This window comes from Lissotriton helveticus, chromosome 2_1 (assembly GCF_964261635.1).
Source record: "Lissotriton helveticus chromosome 2_1, aLisHel1.1, whole genome shotgun sequence".
In the NCBI taxonomy this organism is placed as follows: Eukaryota; Metazoa; Chordata; class Amphibia; order Caudata; family Salamandridae; genus Lissotriton; species Lissotriton helveticus.
Window position 1 is genome coordinate 687,584,814 of NC_136059.1, and position 17,820 is coordinate 687,602,633.

The 17,820-nt window shown below is 50.0% G+C and overlaps 1 protein-coding gene across 4 annotated transcripts in view; it reads right to left on the minus strand.

The window, feature by feature from the left end:
- KIAA0825 (KIAA0825 ortholog) overlaps positions 1 to 17,820 on the minus strand; it is a 2,250,404-nt gene that overhangs the window by 760,477 nt on the left and 1,472,107 nt on the right. For all 4 annotated transcript variants that reach the window (XM_078675385.1, XM_078675384.1, XM_078675383.1 and 1 more), the window contains exon 16: positions 5,683 to 6,091. In XM_078675385.1, coding sequence (XP_078531511.1) covers positions 5,683 to 6,091 — 409 coding nt within the window. The remainder of the gene's footprint in view (positions 1 to 5,682; positions 6,092 to 17,820) is intronic.

Consider the following 17,820-nt stretch of genomic DNA (forward strand, 5'->3'; position numbering starts at 1 on the left):
GGTACGAACATTACATGCCCTCAGTGCAAAATTCAAGGTAAGGGACGTGAGTTGTACTGCTAGTGGGGTCCAGGCTTTGGGGTTGGGCGAAGACGAGGGTGGAACCCCCCAGTAATCATCCTCAGCAGTGAGGGCACCCTCCTTTAGACCTTCTAGCGGTTCGAAATGGCAATTAAAGTCCCCTCCCAACACTATCTTATGGTCACCTGACAGTTGGCCTAGGAAGGAGGACAGCTCGTTTAGAGTAGGTGATTCGTTTGGCGCGGCAACTGGTCGCGAGTAAACGTTAACAATGGCCCAAGAAGAATTACCAGGCCATGTAAGCAGCACGCACTGGATGTCCTGCGAAAACGTGTGCATCTTTTCCGCCTGACACCCAATGTGACTCGCTATCCAGATTGCCAGTCCTCCCGACGGCCTACCCCTCCCGCTCCATTTTGCTGGGATTTCAAAAATTTCGAACCCTCTTCTAGTTTGTGGTTCCCTCGCCCATGTCTCCTGAAAAAGGAGGATATCGCTGGCACTTAACAGGAGATCCCACTCCGGTGTGCCTTCCTTATTTGCGATCCCTGCCACATTCCAGGAGAGAATTCTCAACCCTGGATCTTGTGGTGGTGGTCCTGGACCTCCGGGGGAAGATGGCGCGGTGGCTATGGGGGGGTCAGAGTCTTGCGGGCCATTGGTAGTTACCGGAGTGATAGGTGATGCATCCACCTCCGCTAATTGCACACAATGACCAATCCAAGTACCAAATAGTGGCCCTTCTTGACCCGGGATGCCTTCCAGGGTACCCCTTCGTTCTTTTGCGGTGTCCTGTGGCCCGCAATCAGTTACAGGAACAGCACTCAATCCCCCCCTACTTAGGACCCCACAAACTAGCTTTCCAGGACTCAGTAGTGTGTCCCCCTTTTGTGGTCAGTCCACTTGATCAAGACAGGAATATCTATTGCGGTGAATGAAATTACCAGGAACGGGAGGTATATGGTGCTTTGGCCTGTAGCGTGAGCCATCTACAGCAAAGCCTACTCTAGTCCACCCCTGCTCCCTCCCCACCTCCGTGTTGCAAACATTTGGGTAGAAGTGTGAGAGAGGTACTAGTTCGATGGTGGACTTGTCAGGTCTTACAAGCCAGTTACAAATATAGGTGGCGACCTGAGGGCTTTTGAAACTGACAATGATGCAATCCCCCGCCCTGTTCTTTTGGGTAAAACCAATCCATGGGATCCTCCTGACCATCAGAACCTCACCTCTCAAATTCAGAGGAAGAGGCCTGTTGATATTGAGCCAACTTATTACCTTATTACGTAAAGAGTCCTGCGGCTCCCTTGTGTCACCGGTGAGCTCAGGCACTCCCACCATGATCGCCGTGTAGGGTACTGCTTCTGGGGGCAGGTTGACCACCCTACGCCTAGCATGGGGGCTAGTGGTGTTGCCGGTAGGACCGTTGGCAGAGTTCTCATCTCTCATCGGTTGGAACGATACAGGTTGCTTAGATCTCCTGGGAGCAGGAACAGGAGGCCTTGACGTTTGGGATGGCAGTGGGTGCGTTTGTGGGGCAGAAGCACCATTTTTGCTATGCAGGGCCCCTAGCTGGACTGGAACCACATTTGAAGCCTGGGAGGTCATTTCAGAAGTCGACGGTGTGTTCCCAGTCGACTCCCGGGGGGCTCTTGGAGCATTTGGGGCCAACATAGAACTGTTCCTTTTATGAATATTTTCTATGGCCAACAGTCTAGCCTCTATAGCATCCAGTTTAACAGAGAGAGGGTTCAGCAAGTTCTTAAAGATGTCTGTAAGTAAGCTGATAAGCGTGTCTGTATTGTTGGAGGGTGCCCCACCAAATATAAATGGGCCTGAATGCACTGGTAAGGCCGTAGCTAATAAAGAGTCTGAATGGTCCGCCCTAAACCCTGGGGAAGTAACCTCAGGGGAGGCCGAGATGTCTGTGCTGGCATCCAGATTTTGCTCGGTTGTGTCAACTTTGGCCCTCTTTGCCCTTTTAAGTTTCCTCGTCCTTTTCCTTTTCGGTGGTTGTTCCACTCCACTACTTACGGGATCTGTGAGGAGAACAACCTGGCCCACTTCCTGCGACTCAGTTCCCATACAATCCACATTAAGAGAGGGATCAGCGATCCCGGATGGCCGTGGTGAGTCTCTATCCCTCTGCTGGTTTGATGGGGTTCTTAATTGTTGCAGGACTGACTCAATAGTCTGGTCGATGCTGTCCAAGAGTGACAGATGGGTGGGGTCCACAAGTAGAGGGGTGCTAACATCGATTGAAGAGTCCGTGGAATCCAATGTCACGTTATCAGAGCCCATCTCGTGCTGAGTGTCCAGCGCTGGCGGGCATTTATTGGCTAGAGCACTGGCCTTAGGGAAGAATTTTTCCAAAGTACTTGATCACTGTTGTACAGCTTTACTCCTTGAGACCCTGGTCGCCATAATGCAGTGAGACAAGGAGGGGCCGTGGGATACAGGACGTCAGAGAGGAGGCCCGGTCCGGTCTCTACCAGCCTCTAACGGCCTAGAACGGCCCGCTCTTTGCCCGGTCTTCTCCCGCTCGCGTCCGCGCGCGTCCCGCGGGCCGGGAATGATGATCCACCTATATGGTTCCTGTTAGTGTAGCCCCACCCCTAATTTCAGGGGCCAGGGAGGAGTCGGCGGGAAGAGGACCAGCTGTGGCAGATTATCGCACTGCCCGCTGGTCCTCGCAGTCCCGCAGCCCTGCTGGAAGCGGCTTAGTCCCTGGTCCGCTGGTCTTGAGGGTCCCCACAGGCAGGGGTGCAGGAAGGAGCAAGCACTCGAGCGGCACCCGCGGAGCGGGGGCCGCGAGGCGTGGGGTCAAGCTCCAATGCGAAGCAACAGATGAGAGGGTGCGTCCCGCAGCAGCCCGTCCGTTCACAGCCCGTTTTGGAAGGTAGGCACACTGTGCAGCCCAATTTGTCAATGCCTTCATTGCATGGTGTGTGCTTGCACCCGGAAGGGGTGGAAAGGATCGGTCCAGCGACATGTCAAGGACGCTGTTATAATCGCCCCCTAGAAACATGGGGATGTCGTGCCATGGAGCAAGAATGTGTGATATCTTGTCGAGGAATGCAGCCTGTTCTGTGTTAGGAGCATATATCGACGCAAGTACTATTTGTTGGCTATTCAGCGCGCCCCTATCTATCACATACCTCCCCTGTGTGTCTACCAGCAACTGTGTGATTGTGAGCGGAACACCTGCCCTCACCCATATTAGCCCTCCTCGCGCAACACAGAATACCCTGTGGCAAACAGTTGGCCGCGCCAACAACTGTGTAAACGTTATATCTCCGATTAGTAGTACACAAAGTATACTATTTTAAGTTTTGTGGTACCTTGGTATATATGTTTAACACTCATAACATTTAGAAAACACAAATTCACTGGATGATGTCATGTGTAATGCCATTTGAGAGGTCATCAGTAATGTCACTGGCCACATCTTGAGTGATGTATTATGTGAGGTCCTAACCAGTGCATTGCGAGGGCGCAAGTTATAGTTAGGTCAGCTAACTATAACTTCTGAATATCACTGGTTTTGTATGAGTGAAATCTGAGCCTAACTGTAACGTCACTGTAACCTATGTTTTCTCAGTGAATGTCTAAGGTTTTTAAATGTTTTTTTACAATCTGTAACCTTTGAGAGTGAGTGTGCGAGTGATTGCATGAGTGTCTCAGTGACTGTGTGAGTATCTGTGTGGATCTGGGAGTGGCTGCATAAGTGTCTGAATTCATCTGTGAGTGGGTGAGTGAGTGTCTCAATGGGTCTGCGAGTGGGTGTAAGAGTGTCTGAGTGGGTTTGTGAGTGCCTTCAAGAGTGTGCATCAGTCTGTGAGTAAGTCCATGAGTGTCTGAGTGGGTGTGTTAGTGAGTGAGTGCATCTGTGAGTTGGTGTGTGAGTCTGAGTGGATCTGAGTGGATCTGTGAGTGGCTGTATGGGCCTGTGAGAGGGTGCATGAGTGTCTAAGTGTGTCTGTGAGTGGGTGTACATGTTTAAGTGAGTCTGAGTGTGTGCATGAGTGTCTGAATGGGTTTATGAGTGGCTGTGTGAATGGCAGTATGGGTCTGTGAGTAGGTGTATGAGTGTCTTAGTAAGTGTCTGAGTGGGTCTGGGAGTGTGAGTCTGTCTGTTAGTGGGTGTGTGTGTGCCTGAGAGGGTGTCTAAGCTGTGTTATTAGCTGGGCGAGTGACTTGGCCACAAAGGAACCGCACCTGCTCTCAACAAGATTCCACAGTTTCACACAAAATATTTACCCACAAGGAGTACTTTCTACTGGTTAATTATTAAGTGCCACCTCCTTGGGTAAATGTCCAATATGTATTGTACACTACAGCTATATAATAGAGCATGAGGAAATGTCACCAGTGACCTTGTGTGCATTTATGCAATGTAACTGTTCATGATGCGTCTTTATTCATAAATACGTGATAACATGAATCCTCCTAGACAACGAGACTACAAAGAGGTAAGTCTCCACCAAACAAGGGTCTTTCCTCTTAACTGTATGAAGTAAGTTCTTCTTTATTTGGTGGAGAGGTCCTCATTTTTCCCCCATCATTGACTCCTCACCAAAGTCGTCGTGAAACAAACTAGGTGGGGGGGGGGGGGCACTTGTTAAGCTGTCCATGATCATGGCAACAGGCAGGAAGACCTCTGCATACTAGTAAGGTGGACGGGGCCAAACAGACAAAGCTTCCAAGGGATTTTTAAATTTGCATACTCATAGTAATTTAAAGAGAGAATCATAGACTCTGCTCTCACCAGGTCAGGACAACCAAGAGCTCACTCATCACAGTCACACACAGATTATGCTCCAATACAGCAATGATGCAGTCATCACCATCACCAAACCCAGGAGTTAGGATCATTTGTCATTTACACACGTGGAGAATCAACGGGGGCACCTGCTATGTTTATACCTGAAGTGCCTCATGTTGAAGTTTAATTTCTGTAAAATTAGCTTTAGGGCCAAAACTGCCCTGCAAAAACTTGTGAATTGAATTGCGGACAGGCCCCCATCCCCTGCGGCCCGGCCACAATTTAATGGGGCAATGCGGCCCCCCACCCAGGCCGATCTTGAATCCGGTGACCCTATACCCTGGCCATGTGTCCCTGGTTGCCCTAGTTCCATCCCGAGTACCCAGTGTGTTTTTTCTAATGATAGTTTTCAGAATGTGCCAATAGACTCAAGTAGAGTCAAGAGAGTGACCATCAAATTACTTGTAGTTATCAGTAATGGGTCATTGGTGGAAAGAGCACCTTTAGAGCAGCTGTATGTGAAGAGATTAAATAATGACAGGGCAAGAAGTCACCTGTATAAGACTCTCTAGCAAATAGGAGTAAAGTCCATTATATTGCTTGTTTTTCTACATTTTACCTTTGCTGACCTACTACTATGTAGTCGTAGTTTAAGGCAATGAGGTCCGGTCCCCCCCCCTCCACCATTCACAGAGTTTCAGAGCCAGCACACTTTCTCCATTGAGATCATGAGGAGTAAGCCATTTGATGAAGATTGACTTTAACATGTGTCATAGACATTCACAGGTGGCACAGTGGCCATCGAGGACCATTTAGGGAGCATGCATTTCTTTCCATTGTACATACTCTGGAGTGACTGCCATTACAGTGATATTTTGGTAACACAGAGCGGCTCTTACCCTTCCATGCTCAATCGTTTTGCTTTCAGAATCTGGTTTTGGATCCACCTCGGGTGCTGTTTTTCGATGCTTTGCAGGACCTTCTGCGCGTCTTGCTGGGGGCTGCTTTCCTGCATGGCCAGGATTGTTTCCAAGCAGGCGCTGATTGTGCCCAGCCTCTCCAAGCTCCATCTGCTGAGCACTGTACCGGTGACCTGCTCTGCAGAGCTTCCGTCCTTGAGCACCTGACTCACGATTGTGAGTGTACTCCACACAAGGAGGCCAGCTTCCTTGGACCTGGGATGGTATTCTGACATTTTCCGCTCAGACAGAAAGAAGAAGTACTTCACTGGCGGAAGCAGGCTCGCAATTACTGAAGGTAACTTGGCGAGGACAATTGAAACTGCTTGAGCTGCGAGCTCTGTAAAGTCTGAAACAGAGAGCAGAAAGAAGTCATTAAAACGCAACCTCCCTGGAACCTGCCAGTGTTTAACGTTTGATGCCACATGAAGCTACTAGATGCAGAGGCCTTTCCACACTCAAGTACATTGCATAAAGGAGTCAATTTCTAGGACTACATTTTGTAATTGTGAACGATGGCAGCTGATAGCACAAAATACCAGCTACTTTAGGTCATTATTATTCCAAGAACAAGCCTAGGAGGGGCAGCAGAAGAGCAGGACCACAGCTCCTGAACAGTGTATTTCATCAGACGCCTGCGATACACGGTTCAATATTTAGTAGGAACAAAGTAACTGCCTCACACTCATACAGGGCAGACAATTACTTGGTGTCTGCATGGCTAAAAGGTTCGCTTACTTGGTGTCACAGCAAGTATCACTCTTAACGCTTCTTTTCATTTCCAGATCTAAACAAACCCTAACTTTCTAACTCCACAACATTGCTTTGCACCAGACATTCTTTCAGAACAAGGCCTATAAATTAGTAAGGGAGTGTGCAGATGCAGATTATTTCTTTTGCAAACGTCCAGTAATTGACACAAACACCATGATAACTAGTATTTCGTGAAGCTTTCAAAATGTGGGATTTCATGTTTAAATATGGAGTTTGCATCTCTTAAATTGTTTCAAGAAAAAAGGAGCATCAACAGCTATCCATTTTCGAATTTAGAGGAAAGTGGCCATAAAGTTAGCTTATGAGGAAATGTCAACTGATACCTAGTTGTATTTCGTGAAGCTTTCAAAATGTGGAATTTCATATTTAAATATGGAGTTTGCATCTCTTAAATTGTTTCAAGAAAAAAGGAGCATCAACAGTTATCCATTTTCGAATTTAGAGGAAAGTGGCCATAAAGTTAGCTTATGAGGAAATGTCATCTGTAGTTTCAGCACCAACTAGCACCCACAAGGAAACTGGCCATTAATAGGGAAAACAATGCCAGAGTGTAACAGGTAGGACGGTAATCTGGGCCTAGACTGTACTCACCTAACAAATATTTGGCAAAACCCCATAAACTGGGTGATACATGCCTCCATTTTCCACTGGGATGACTGCAAAGAGGTATACTAATAAAAGTACCTGCCACTAAGCCGAGGTCATACAGTACATATACCACTCCCAGCATGGCACCCCTCCCCCCTCCCCAACGCACACATAACCCGTAGCTCAGTCAGGATGCATTAGCCCGCAGGTTCCTATCACGCTACATCAACTTAGACACAGTGTACCCCAGTTATATTCCCCAGTTTGAAGAGTTCGGATCTTTATCTTCAGCATAGCAACAAGTAAATAGCAGGGATAGCCTTGAGAGCTAACGCCTAGCTCCCAGTACATGTGATAGGCAACCTCCCATGGACACATTCTCTGTACCTGTCCACCTTCCCACATCAGTGATGCCACTTAATGAAAAGATGTATGGGTCATGTATTGAGGCACGGTTCTAAATAACGACATAATGTACAATTGGCATGATGTCTGTCTCTAAAGCAATTGATAACTATGTGCTGTACTATACAAGAAATGCCAATAAAAAAGACCCCCCCCCCCCAAAAAAAAGTACCTGCCACTAGTATTACGATGCCAGCACTCTCCACGCACTCAACCCCGGACGAGAACACACCTGCTACCAGGCCATCCCGAAGCGCACCCAAGGACCCTTCTCCTGCCCGAACTGCAGCTTCACCAGCACTCAGCCCGCAAAACCACCAACCAAAGGACCCAACCACCTCAGATGCATACGCCTCAACACCCGCTCCGCCCGCGAACACGCCGTCGAACTATGGGACCTTCTCGACTCTACCTCCCCAGACATCGCCTTCCTGACGGAGACCTGGCTGAACCCTACCTCAGCTCCCGACATCGCCGTAGCCATTCCGGAAGGCTACAAAATCACACGCAGGGACTGCACCAATAGTGTAGGTCTCGACCAACACCGACGACAACCTCAGCACCGCCGAACACTTGCACTTCCAGATTCACACCAACCCCAACACCACCCTCAGAGGAATCCTCATCTACAGACACCACGGACCCGACCATAGTTCAGCGACTCCATCGCCGACTTCATCAGCACACACGCCCTCACCTCCACGGACTACATCCTCCTCGGGGACCTGAACTTCCACCTCGAAAAAAACAACGACACCAACTCCACCACCCTGCTTGACAACCTCGCCAACCTTGGTCTCAGACAGCTCGTGACAGCACCAACCCACGCCGCCGGCCACACGCTGACCCCATCTTCCCCGCAAGCCCCCACGTATCCTTCAACCACACCACCGAACCCCACTGGACCGACCACCACTGCATCCACTTCACCTTCAAGAAACCCACCACGCACCAACGCACCCAACAGATGCCTCGACGCCGCTGGAGCAAGGTCACAGAAGACCAGCTAACCACCACCCTTGCCCAGAGCCCACCCACCGACTCCATCGACCCCAACACCGGCTCCCACAACCTCAGTGAATGGATCAACGACTGCGCCGACACCCTCACGCCCGCTCAAGACTCCCTCCAGCAGCCACACCAATAAGAGAGCCACCTTGTTCACCAAAGACCTCCAGGTCTCCAAACGAACATGCTGAAAACTGGATAAGAACTGGCTCCGCGAACGAACACCGGACAACTACGCAGCCCACAAGAACGCCACCTGCAGACACCATCAACTCATCAGAGCCGCCAAGAGGGCTTCATTCAAAGACCGCCTGGATAACAACGCACACAACAGCAAAGAGCTCTTCAACATTGTGAAGGAACTCCCCAGCTCCAACACCAACGACATCCCGCTTTTGCAAGACCTGTGCGACGCGCTGGCCACCTTCTTCCACCAAAAGATCGCCAATATCCATGACAGCTTCAACGCCACAACCACCCCAAAAACCATCGCCCCCACGACCACCACCGGCACCAACCGCCTGCTCTCATGGACCAGCGTCAACGACGAGGACACCAGCAAGACCATGAACACCATCTACTCCGCATCACCACTAAACCCATGCCCCCACCACATCTTCAACAAAGTCAACACAGCCATCGCACCCCATCTCCGGAAAGTAATCAACATCTCCTTCGAGACAGCAATATTCCCGGAGAGCTGGAAGCGCGCCGAGATCAATGCATTACTCAAGAAACCCAAGGGGGACCTTAAGGACCTCAAGAACTTCCGACCCATCTCCCTGCTCCCATTCCCGGCAAAGGTCACTGAGAAAATGGTCAACAAATAGCTGACCTGCTTCCTCGAGGAGAACAGCATCCTGGACTCGTCCCAGTCCGGGTTCCGCAGCAACCACAGCACCGAAACCGCCCTCCTCGATGCCACCTATGACATAAGGACCCTGCTGGACAACAGAGAAACAGCAGCCCTCATCCTCCTGGACCTGTCAGCTGCCTTCAACACGGTCTGCCACCGCACACTACGAACACGCCTACACGACGCGGGGATCCAAGAGAAGGCCCTGGACTGGACCACATCCTTCCTTTCTGGTAGAACCCAGAGCGTCCGCCTACCCCCCTTCTGCTCCATTGCCACCCAAATCATCTGCGGCGTACCCCAGGGCTCCTCCCTCCGCCCGGCGCTGTTCAACATCTACATGGCACCCCTCGCCCACGTCGCCCGACAGCACGACCTCAACATCATCTCCTACGCCGACGACACCCAGCTGATCATCTCCCTCACCAAAGACCCCCACACCGCCAAAACCAACCTCCACGAAGGAATGAAGGCTGTGCCCGAATCGATGAGGAACAGTCGGCTGAAGTTGAACTCGGACATGACGGAGGTCCTCATCCTCGGCTCCACCCCTTCAGCCTGGGACGACTCCTGGTGGCCAGCAACCCTAGGAACAGCCCCGACACCCACTGACCACGCACGCAACCTGGAGGTCACCCTTTCCATGACTAAACAGGTCAACGCCAGCTCCTCATCCTGCTTCAACACCCTCCGAATGCTCCGCAGGATCTTCAGGTGGATCCCCACAGAGACGAGAAGAACAGTCACCCAAGCCCTCGTCACCAGCAGGCTGGACTACGGAAACGCACTCTACGCAGGAATGTCGGACAAGCTCCTGAGACGATTGCAACGCATACAGAACGCCTTGGCACGTCTGATCCTCGACATCCCTTGCCGCAACCACATCACACCCCACCTGAGAGACCTGCACTGGCTCCCTGTCAACAAGAGGATAACCTTCTAACTCCTCATCCACGCACACAAAGTCTCCAAATACAGATTTACAATTATACGCCAATTCATGATTTCAGTATTCCCTTATGGAAAGAATATCAATAACTTCCACAAAATGGTGCATTTTCTGAAAGAGTGCGCACTGGACTATCCTGTCAAGGCACATGTTTACCGCAGCAGTGCACTCGTGACACACCTGACTCAGGACCAAATGCCGCTTTTGACACTTTCACTGGCTCTCACTAACTCAGCGAGCTCAATGTCAAACTGGCCATGACGTTTAGTAATTGATTGAGAGAGGGAATCAAGATACAGGATAGGCTCTCAGTCTAGTGCTGGCGCCAATGAAAGTGACCTTTTTTTAACCTGTCTTTTTATTGAGGATTTCTCCCAAAAACTATATATACAACTCAACAAAGACATAACTTTATATGCATACTGTGGCAGTGATCGTATACAGTACCACCAATAAACTCAAGGAGTGTCGCCCCCCCAAAGCAAAATGAGATAACATGGCCGGGGGTGAGGATGGGGTGGGGTGGGGTGTTGTACAGGCTATGGGTGGGGGGAGGGTCAGAGCAAGTATGGCCCTAGTAAGCCCATAGTGTAGAGTTTTTAAAGGAGCGGATGGGTGTCGGATTCGGGGCCCGCAATCCCCCCATGTTCTACAGCACCCCCTAGAATGAAGCGTAAAGGAGGAACTGGCCCTTAGGAAGGGCATATTATTCCACCAGAGCCTTGAATGGCAGTAGTTGTCTGCCGGCATAAAGGCCTCCCATACAAGAGATACCAGCCTCCGTCCAACTCCGGAGGCGGCTACCAACAAGGTGGCCCCCTAGAATAGGACACTTTACTCCGCCCGCATTTACAACGCGTGCCATTGCCCGGCGTTTTTTACTCCGCAATAACTTTTACAACGCAGGGTTTTACAACCCAATCCATTGCAACGCATTGTCCATTACAACGCAATTTACTATTCTAACTCCACCGTTGCATTGTAATGGGGAATACTTTGTAATGCTTTGCGATGTAAAGCTCTGCATTGTAAATGTTCTTGCAGAGTAAAAAATGAGGGACCTTGTGTCCACCGATGAATCCTCCACGAACACTCCGGTCCACTCGGACTCCGAAACTAGCTTGTCGCTTTTCCCAACCATAACGCCACAAACAGCGGGTGACTTTCTAAGTTTAAGACCACTGAACAGCCGCCTCGTGCAGTCTCTAAGATGGTGATGTATTATGGAACATTTACCTCGCTTAATACTGACTCTACCAGACATACTACTCAGATGGGGATATTCAATAACATGCAGACAGGGGGTGGTACAGCATGAGTACAATAGTTTGTTATTGGGGGAAAAAAGGCACTCTGTGACACCCACAATCCCTGGTCTCCCCACTGTCAAACTATCCCACTACAACTCAGCATATAGTATAAAGGCGGCCTTGCAGGTGGCCCCGGAAGCCCCCCTCCTTTGGAATGGTGTAGCACAAGGCACACTGATTTTGGAAAAGGGGGGTGGTGATGGACAGAGTTTCTGAATGATGCAGAATACTCTTACCAAGTCAATAGATCATGGTTTTAATCCATCACCGTTTTTTAGCTCACTGCACCATCCCAGCTCAGAACCTGGCTATATGCAAATTAGTCTGTTCCTGTCCCAGTGCATGATGGGAACAGGGCAAACCAAACTACCAAGCCAATTCTTATACTGGGAAGGAAACAAGCTTCCGGGGACCGGTTTCTGGCATCACAGCCTTCTTCGGCCCGGCTTGCTTGAATCCTGATGGTGCAATGAGCAAGGGACTCACGTCTGAGTATACCCTCCCACACATAGTGTGGATAAAACCGATTTTGGAAAAGGGGGGTGGTGATGGACAGAGTTTCTGAATGATGCAGAATACTCTTACCAAGTCAATAGATCATGGTTTTAATCCATCACCGTTTTTTAGCTCACTGCACCATCCCAGCTCAGAACCTGGCTATATGCAAATTAGTCTGTTCCTGTCCCAGTGCATGATGGGAACAGGGCAAACCGGTCCCCGGAAGCTTGTTTCCCAGTATAAGAATTGGCTTGGTAGTTTGGTTTGCCCTGTTCCCATCATGCACTGGGACAGGAACAGATTAATTTGCATATAGCCAGGTTCTGAGCTGGGATGGTGCAGTGAGCTAAAAAACGGTGATGGATTAAAACCATGATCTATTGACTTGGTAAGAGTATTCTGCATCATTCAGAAACTCTGTCCATCACCACCCCCCTTTTCCAAAATCGGCACAAGGCACACTGCGCATGCCGCCATGAGCTGGCCTAGCACTACCCCAATAGCGTAGGCACACAAATTGTTTGAAATGTTCCAATGTTGGTTTCGTCAGACATAGTTAAAATGTGTATTGGGTATTCAGTTTTCACAGTCTCTTAGAAGACCCACTGGTAGGCACCTATCGTTCACTTTATACGCAGGGACCCCTCTAACGTCATCCTCACAGGAGGACACAGCCAGACCAGCACCACCCACATGGAGACAGCCGGGTCATTTAACATAACCACGTGGAATGTTTGGGGCATGGGTTCAATACATAAGAGGCACAGGATGCACGCACAATTTCGTCAGCGTAAAATACACATTGCCTACTTGCAGGAAACCCACATAACCAATGCAGAGGCCGTAAAACTGCAAAAGAAGTGGAGGGGACAGGTACACAACACATCCTACTCCGTGTCCGCGCGGGGTCCATGATATGGATAAAAAAACAGGGGTACCGTTTGAGGTCCAAGGGAAGTGAATAGACAGTAATGAGCGATATGTCTTGCTCCAGGGTAATCTAGACGGCAGGTCAGTAGTCCAGGGTAGAGTTTATGCCCCAAACACAGATCAAGATAGTTCGCTTGCGGGGGAGGAGCTACACGCCGACCTCCGTCTGATGCTTGATGATCCTGCCAGATATCCTGATTTTACGCCCGACCCCCGTGTGGATGGACTGTTGCTGAATCTGACGGTGCGGTCCCGAGAATTTTATCGACCAGATTGACGGAGTTGTGTCGTGTTTAAGATCTCGGCCTAACCCAGCTTCTGAGCCGAGGCCTCGAGTACTTGCCCAGCCGGGTTGCAGTTGAATACCATCGGCCGTGGGACTCAGGCATGGTCCGGTCTCTGCAGTAGAGGTTATCCTGGCCTGTTTTTGGTGGCGAGCGTCTGGTCTGTTTTATACTGAAGGAGTGGTGATAGGCTTCGTCTGTGGCTGTGGGGGGGAGTCCCCGTCCCCGGCGACCCGGTCGCCACCTCCCGGGTCTGCTGGGCCGGGGCCCTCGCTCGCGGTGGCGTACTGCTGACCGATAATGCACCCTCCGTTGCCGTCCGCTCCGCTCTTGCCTCTTCTCCCGGAGAGACCCGGCTCTCTGAGGAACCCGCCCATGCTTGGAACCGAGCAAGTGGAGGCGGATCGGACGAACTGTGAGCCGTCCTTGAAGACCGTAATGGCCGCCATCGGGGCACTTCAATTGCATCTGGAGACCATTGTCCATAAAATGATCGCTGGTGACATCGAAACTGGGCGACCAAGTCTGGGCTCCGTTCTATTGCATGACTTTCAACGAACTGATTCTCCCACGATGCCCGTAGTAAAGGAGGATGGAGACCCCGTGCGCGATAAAGTTTTGACGCCATTGACCTGTTTGCAGAATACTCGCGGAATTGTTTCTCTGGGGGTATCGCTGCATTCACCATCGCAGCCGATCATTGTGGAGCTACCTGGTTCTTCACTCCTTGAGACTACGACTGGCAAAAAACGAAAGTCACTACCGTCCCTTCCCGCCCTTGTGGTTCTTTTACATCTACGGAGGAAAGGATATCTGGACTGCATGTCGGTGAGGGAGATCTTACCGGTGGCGGATGCTTGCAGAGACTCAATGTGTTCGACTGGTCTCACATTAATCTTAATTGAACTTCCTACGAACTCTGACTCTCCCGGGGCGGTGATGGTGTTACCGGACAGAGTCCGCATGAAAGATCGGAGGGATCAGGGATGAGACTGTTGGTCTGGGTCTGATTTCGGGGCTTTAGAGGACAAGGGATGCGCTAACGTAATGCTTGCGGGAGGTTGGGCGGTGTTCAACGTCTCCCCTGTCTGGCTCTGTCTATAATATTTTTGAGTACTCTGTGGTCTTAGGACAGGGGTTGTTTGTTTCAGGCGGGGGGGAAAGGTGACCGGGAGTTTGTATGACATTCTCCTCCTCCATTCTTCTTTTACTTTTTGTAGTTTAGTTAGTCGGGGCGACAGGCACGCTGCTAGTTGGGGTTAGGCGAAAGCCACATGCAGGGGTGCAGGGTGGGGGGATGGGTCTATAGTTTTGTTAGTTAGTTCAGTTTTTATGGTTTCTTTATCTCACGCTTTCCTTTCGCTTTCCTTTCATAACGTTGGGGTATTATCCTGATTTCGTATGTATTCCAGTATCTGGTAACCGTACTTCTTTTTCTATCCTGGCGTCAATGGGTGGGCGGGGTCTGTGTACGGGCGACTGTGTTGGGTTATAGATTGCTTTGTCGTACATCCTGTTTTTGTGCTTGCTAGCGCAGGCGTCTCGGTCGTTCCCTTTAAATTGATCTGTGATTATTCTATTTTTTGTACCTGCTCACTTTATCATAGTGTTTGAATGTATGGCACCAGATATGTCTGTTTCCTTTTTTCCTGCTTTTTAGGTTGGGGGGGGGGGGGGGAGTTAAACATAAAATGAAACCTTCGTCTTATCCTATAATGTGTTGTAGTTCAATACAATGTTTATCTTGATTCGCTGCCGGACCTCAGGGTTGTCGGCTGAAGAGCTGTGTCATTTAATAATATAGTGGGTCTTATTCTTGTGTTGCGGCCGGCCCCTGCGGTTGTTGGCCCGTGCTTGTAATTTTATTGAACTGTACAATAAAGGTTTAAAAAAAAAAAATAATAATAATTCGCTTGCACAACTCAATCTGGCACTGGTGGACTGGTCCAATTACCAGTGGATATTAGGGGGAGACTTTAACGCAGTATTAGACACATCACTGGACCGCTCACATCCCCCCTACATGGTGCATCAGTGGTCCACCAAGCAAAGGCCCTAGATACTTGGGTCACAAAATGGTCATTATCTGATGTATGGCGCTGTAAAAACGCAGGCCTGGGTGAATACTCATTTTACACACCACCGCACTCTTTACACACACACGCACAGATCACATTGTCTGCACCACTGCGCTCCTACCCCAAATACTCCACACCACGGACCTAGAAAAACACTGTCAGGCCACAACCCCATAGAAATGTCTCTAGCATGGTGCTGAGTCCCCTCACCAGTACCAACGTGGAGACTGGATCCCCACTCCTTGGAAGATAGTGTATTCCGGGACACTCTGGCCAAGACAATAGACAACTACTTCTGGGAGAACTCAGGGAACGGCCTCCTCCACTCTTCCAGAACGGGAAGCTTTTAAAATAGTAATTAGGAGGACATCAATTAGCACAACAGTAGGGGCTCGACAATTAGTACACAGTTAGCTACAGCATGTAAAAGGGCTAAACAGGCTAGACCGTGAGGCAGCACTAGATACAGAGAAAGCTAAAGTCCTACAGGAAGCACGGACTGAATATGCTGATTTATTGGAACGCCTGCGCGTAATAGACTATCGCGCATAGGTAGAGAGGTTACACACAGAAGTTGACAAGCCAGGCACTCTCCTAGCACGAATGTTATGTTATGTTATGTTATTTAATTTTATAACGCGTGCAGCTACTCCGAAGAGTGTCCCGGCGCGAACCAGGAGGGGTCAGCAGACTAACACTATTCAAAAAGGTAGGTTTTTATTTTTTTCTTACAGGCCAAAGGGTTTTGGGTATTGCGAAGCGCAAAAGGAAGGGTATTCCATGCCTGAGCAGCTTTCACGGCAAGCGAGTCACCACCCAGCCTGTGACGAATGAAGCGGGGAACGTGTGCTAGAAGATGTGCTGATGAGCGTAGTGGTCACAGAGGGACTTAGAAGGAGAACCGCTTCTGCAGATAGGATGGGCCCCGGCCATAAACGGCGCTGTGAGCGATGACTAGGGATTTGAACTAAATCGTTCAGCCTCGGGAAGCCAATGTAATGAGCACAGGTGATGTCGCACACTACTACTAGTGGGGATTTCAAGGAGAATCGTAGATGCCGGATTTTGGACGAACTGAAGCTTATTCAGTAGATATCCCGGGATGCCCACATACAGAGCATTGGCATAGTTCAGTTGAGAAAAGATCAGAGCACGGATGACCATTTCTTTAGCGGGCCTAGGAGAAGAGGAAGAAATTTCCTTAGGGTTTTAAGACGTCCAAAGCGAGCTTCTTAACCTGAGTAGAGAAGGATAGATTTTCCTCGAACCACATTCCCAGGTTCTTGGCGGAATTCCCTTTAGATGTCGGTAAAGGGAACCCTGGAGGCCAGAGCGTGTCTCTGAAACTGGGGAGGAAGTTACCATAAAGGAGAATCTCCGATTTGTCTTCATTGCACTTAAGTTGAGCGGCAGCAAGCCCCTTAATGACAGAAGACAAGCAATGCTGAGCCAAAGATACGGAGGCCTAATACCTTCCCAATGTAAAAAGGAGCTGGGTGTCATCAGCATAGGAAATGACCTTAGCCCCCAAGTCCTCGGCCAAATAGACCAGAGGAGTAACGCAGATGTTAAATAGAAGGGGGCAAAGGGAGGGCCCCTGTGGGACCCCTATGGCAACCGACTGAGGGACTGACGAGGCCGGCGACAGCCAGACCTGTTGCACCGCCCTTCCAAGAAGGACCTAAGCCAGCCCCAGCCAGAGCCCAAGACACCAATCTCAGCAAGACGAGAAATCAGCAGTGAGTGTGGCACCGTATCGAATGCCACCAACAGGTCGAGCATGACTAGAGCCGCTCTCCCGCCGACATCCAGAGACTCCCAAATGGCTTCGGAGACCTCAACCAACGCTGACTCAGGGCTATGGGAGGTCTGAATCCCTGACTGAGCTGGGTGCAAGAGATCCGACCCTTTGACAAACTCAGTAAGTTGTCTGGTCACCACCTTTTCGCACACTTTGGCTAATCTGGGCAAAAGGGAATGGGGAGATAATTCCCTGGAATATGGGGGTCAAGGGAAGGCTTTTTTAAAAGTGGGAGGATTTGTGACTGCTTCCAACGCTCTGGCACACATGCCTCATGAAGGGAGGTATTAATGACAAAAGTTCACTTCATGATTAATGATCTCAGCGACTGCTGCCAACAATCTGGCCGCACAGGGATCAGAGGGCGATCCGGATTTCAAGTCCTTCAGAATTCTGAGCGTGCTGGGCAAATCCACTGGAGAAAAAACAGGCAGGGAGTGCTTAGGATTAGCGGGGGTAGGAGCGTAGAGCATGGAGTCTGATGAAGCCCTAAGACAGGAAGTTGAAGCCACCTGAATAGTGCGGATTTTATTCATGAAGTAGTTAGACAGAGTATTGCACCAGGTCTAAAGCTCTGAACTATGGTGAAAATTTCCT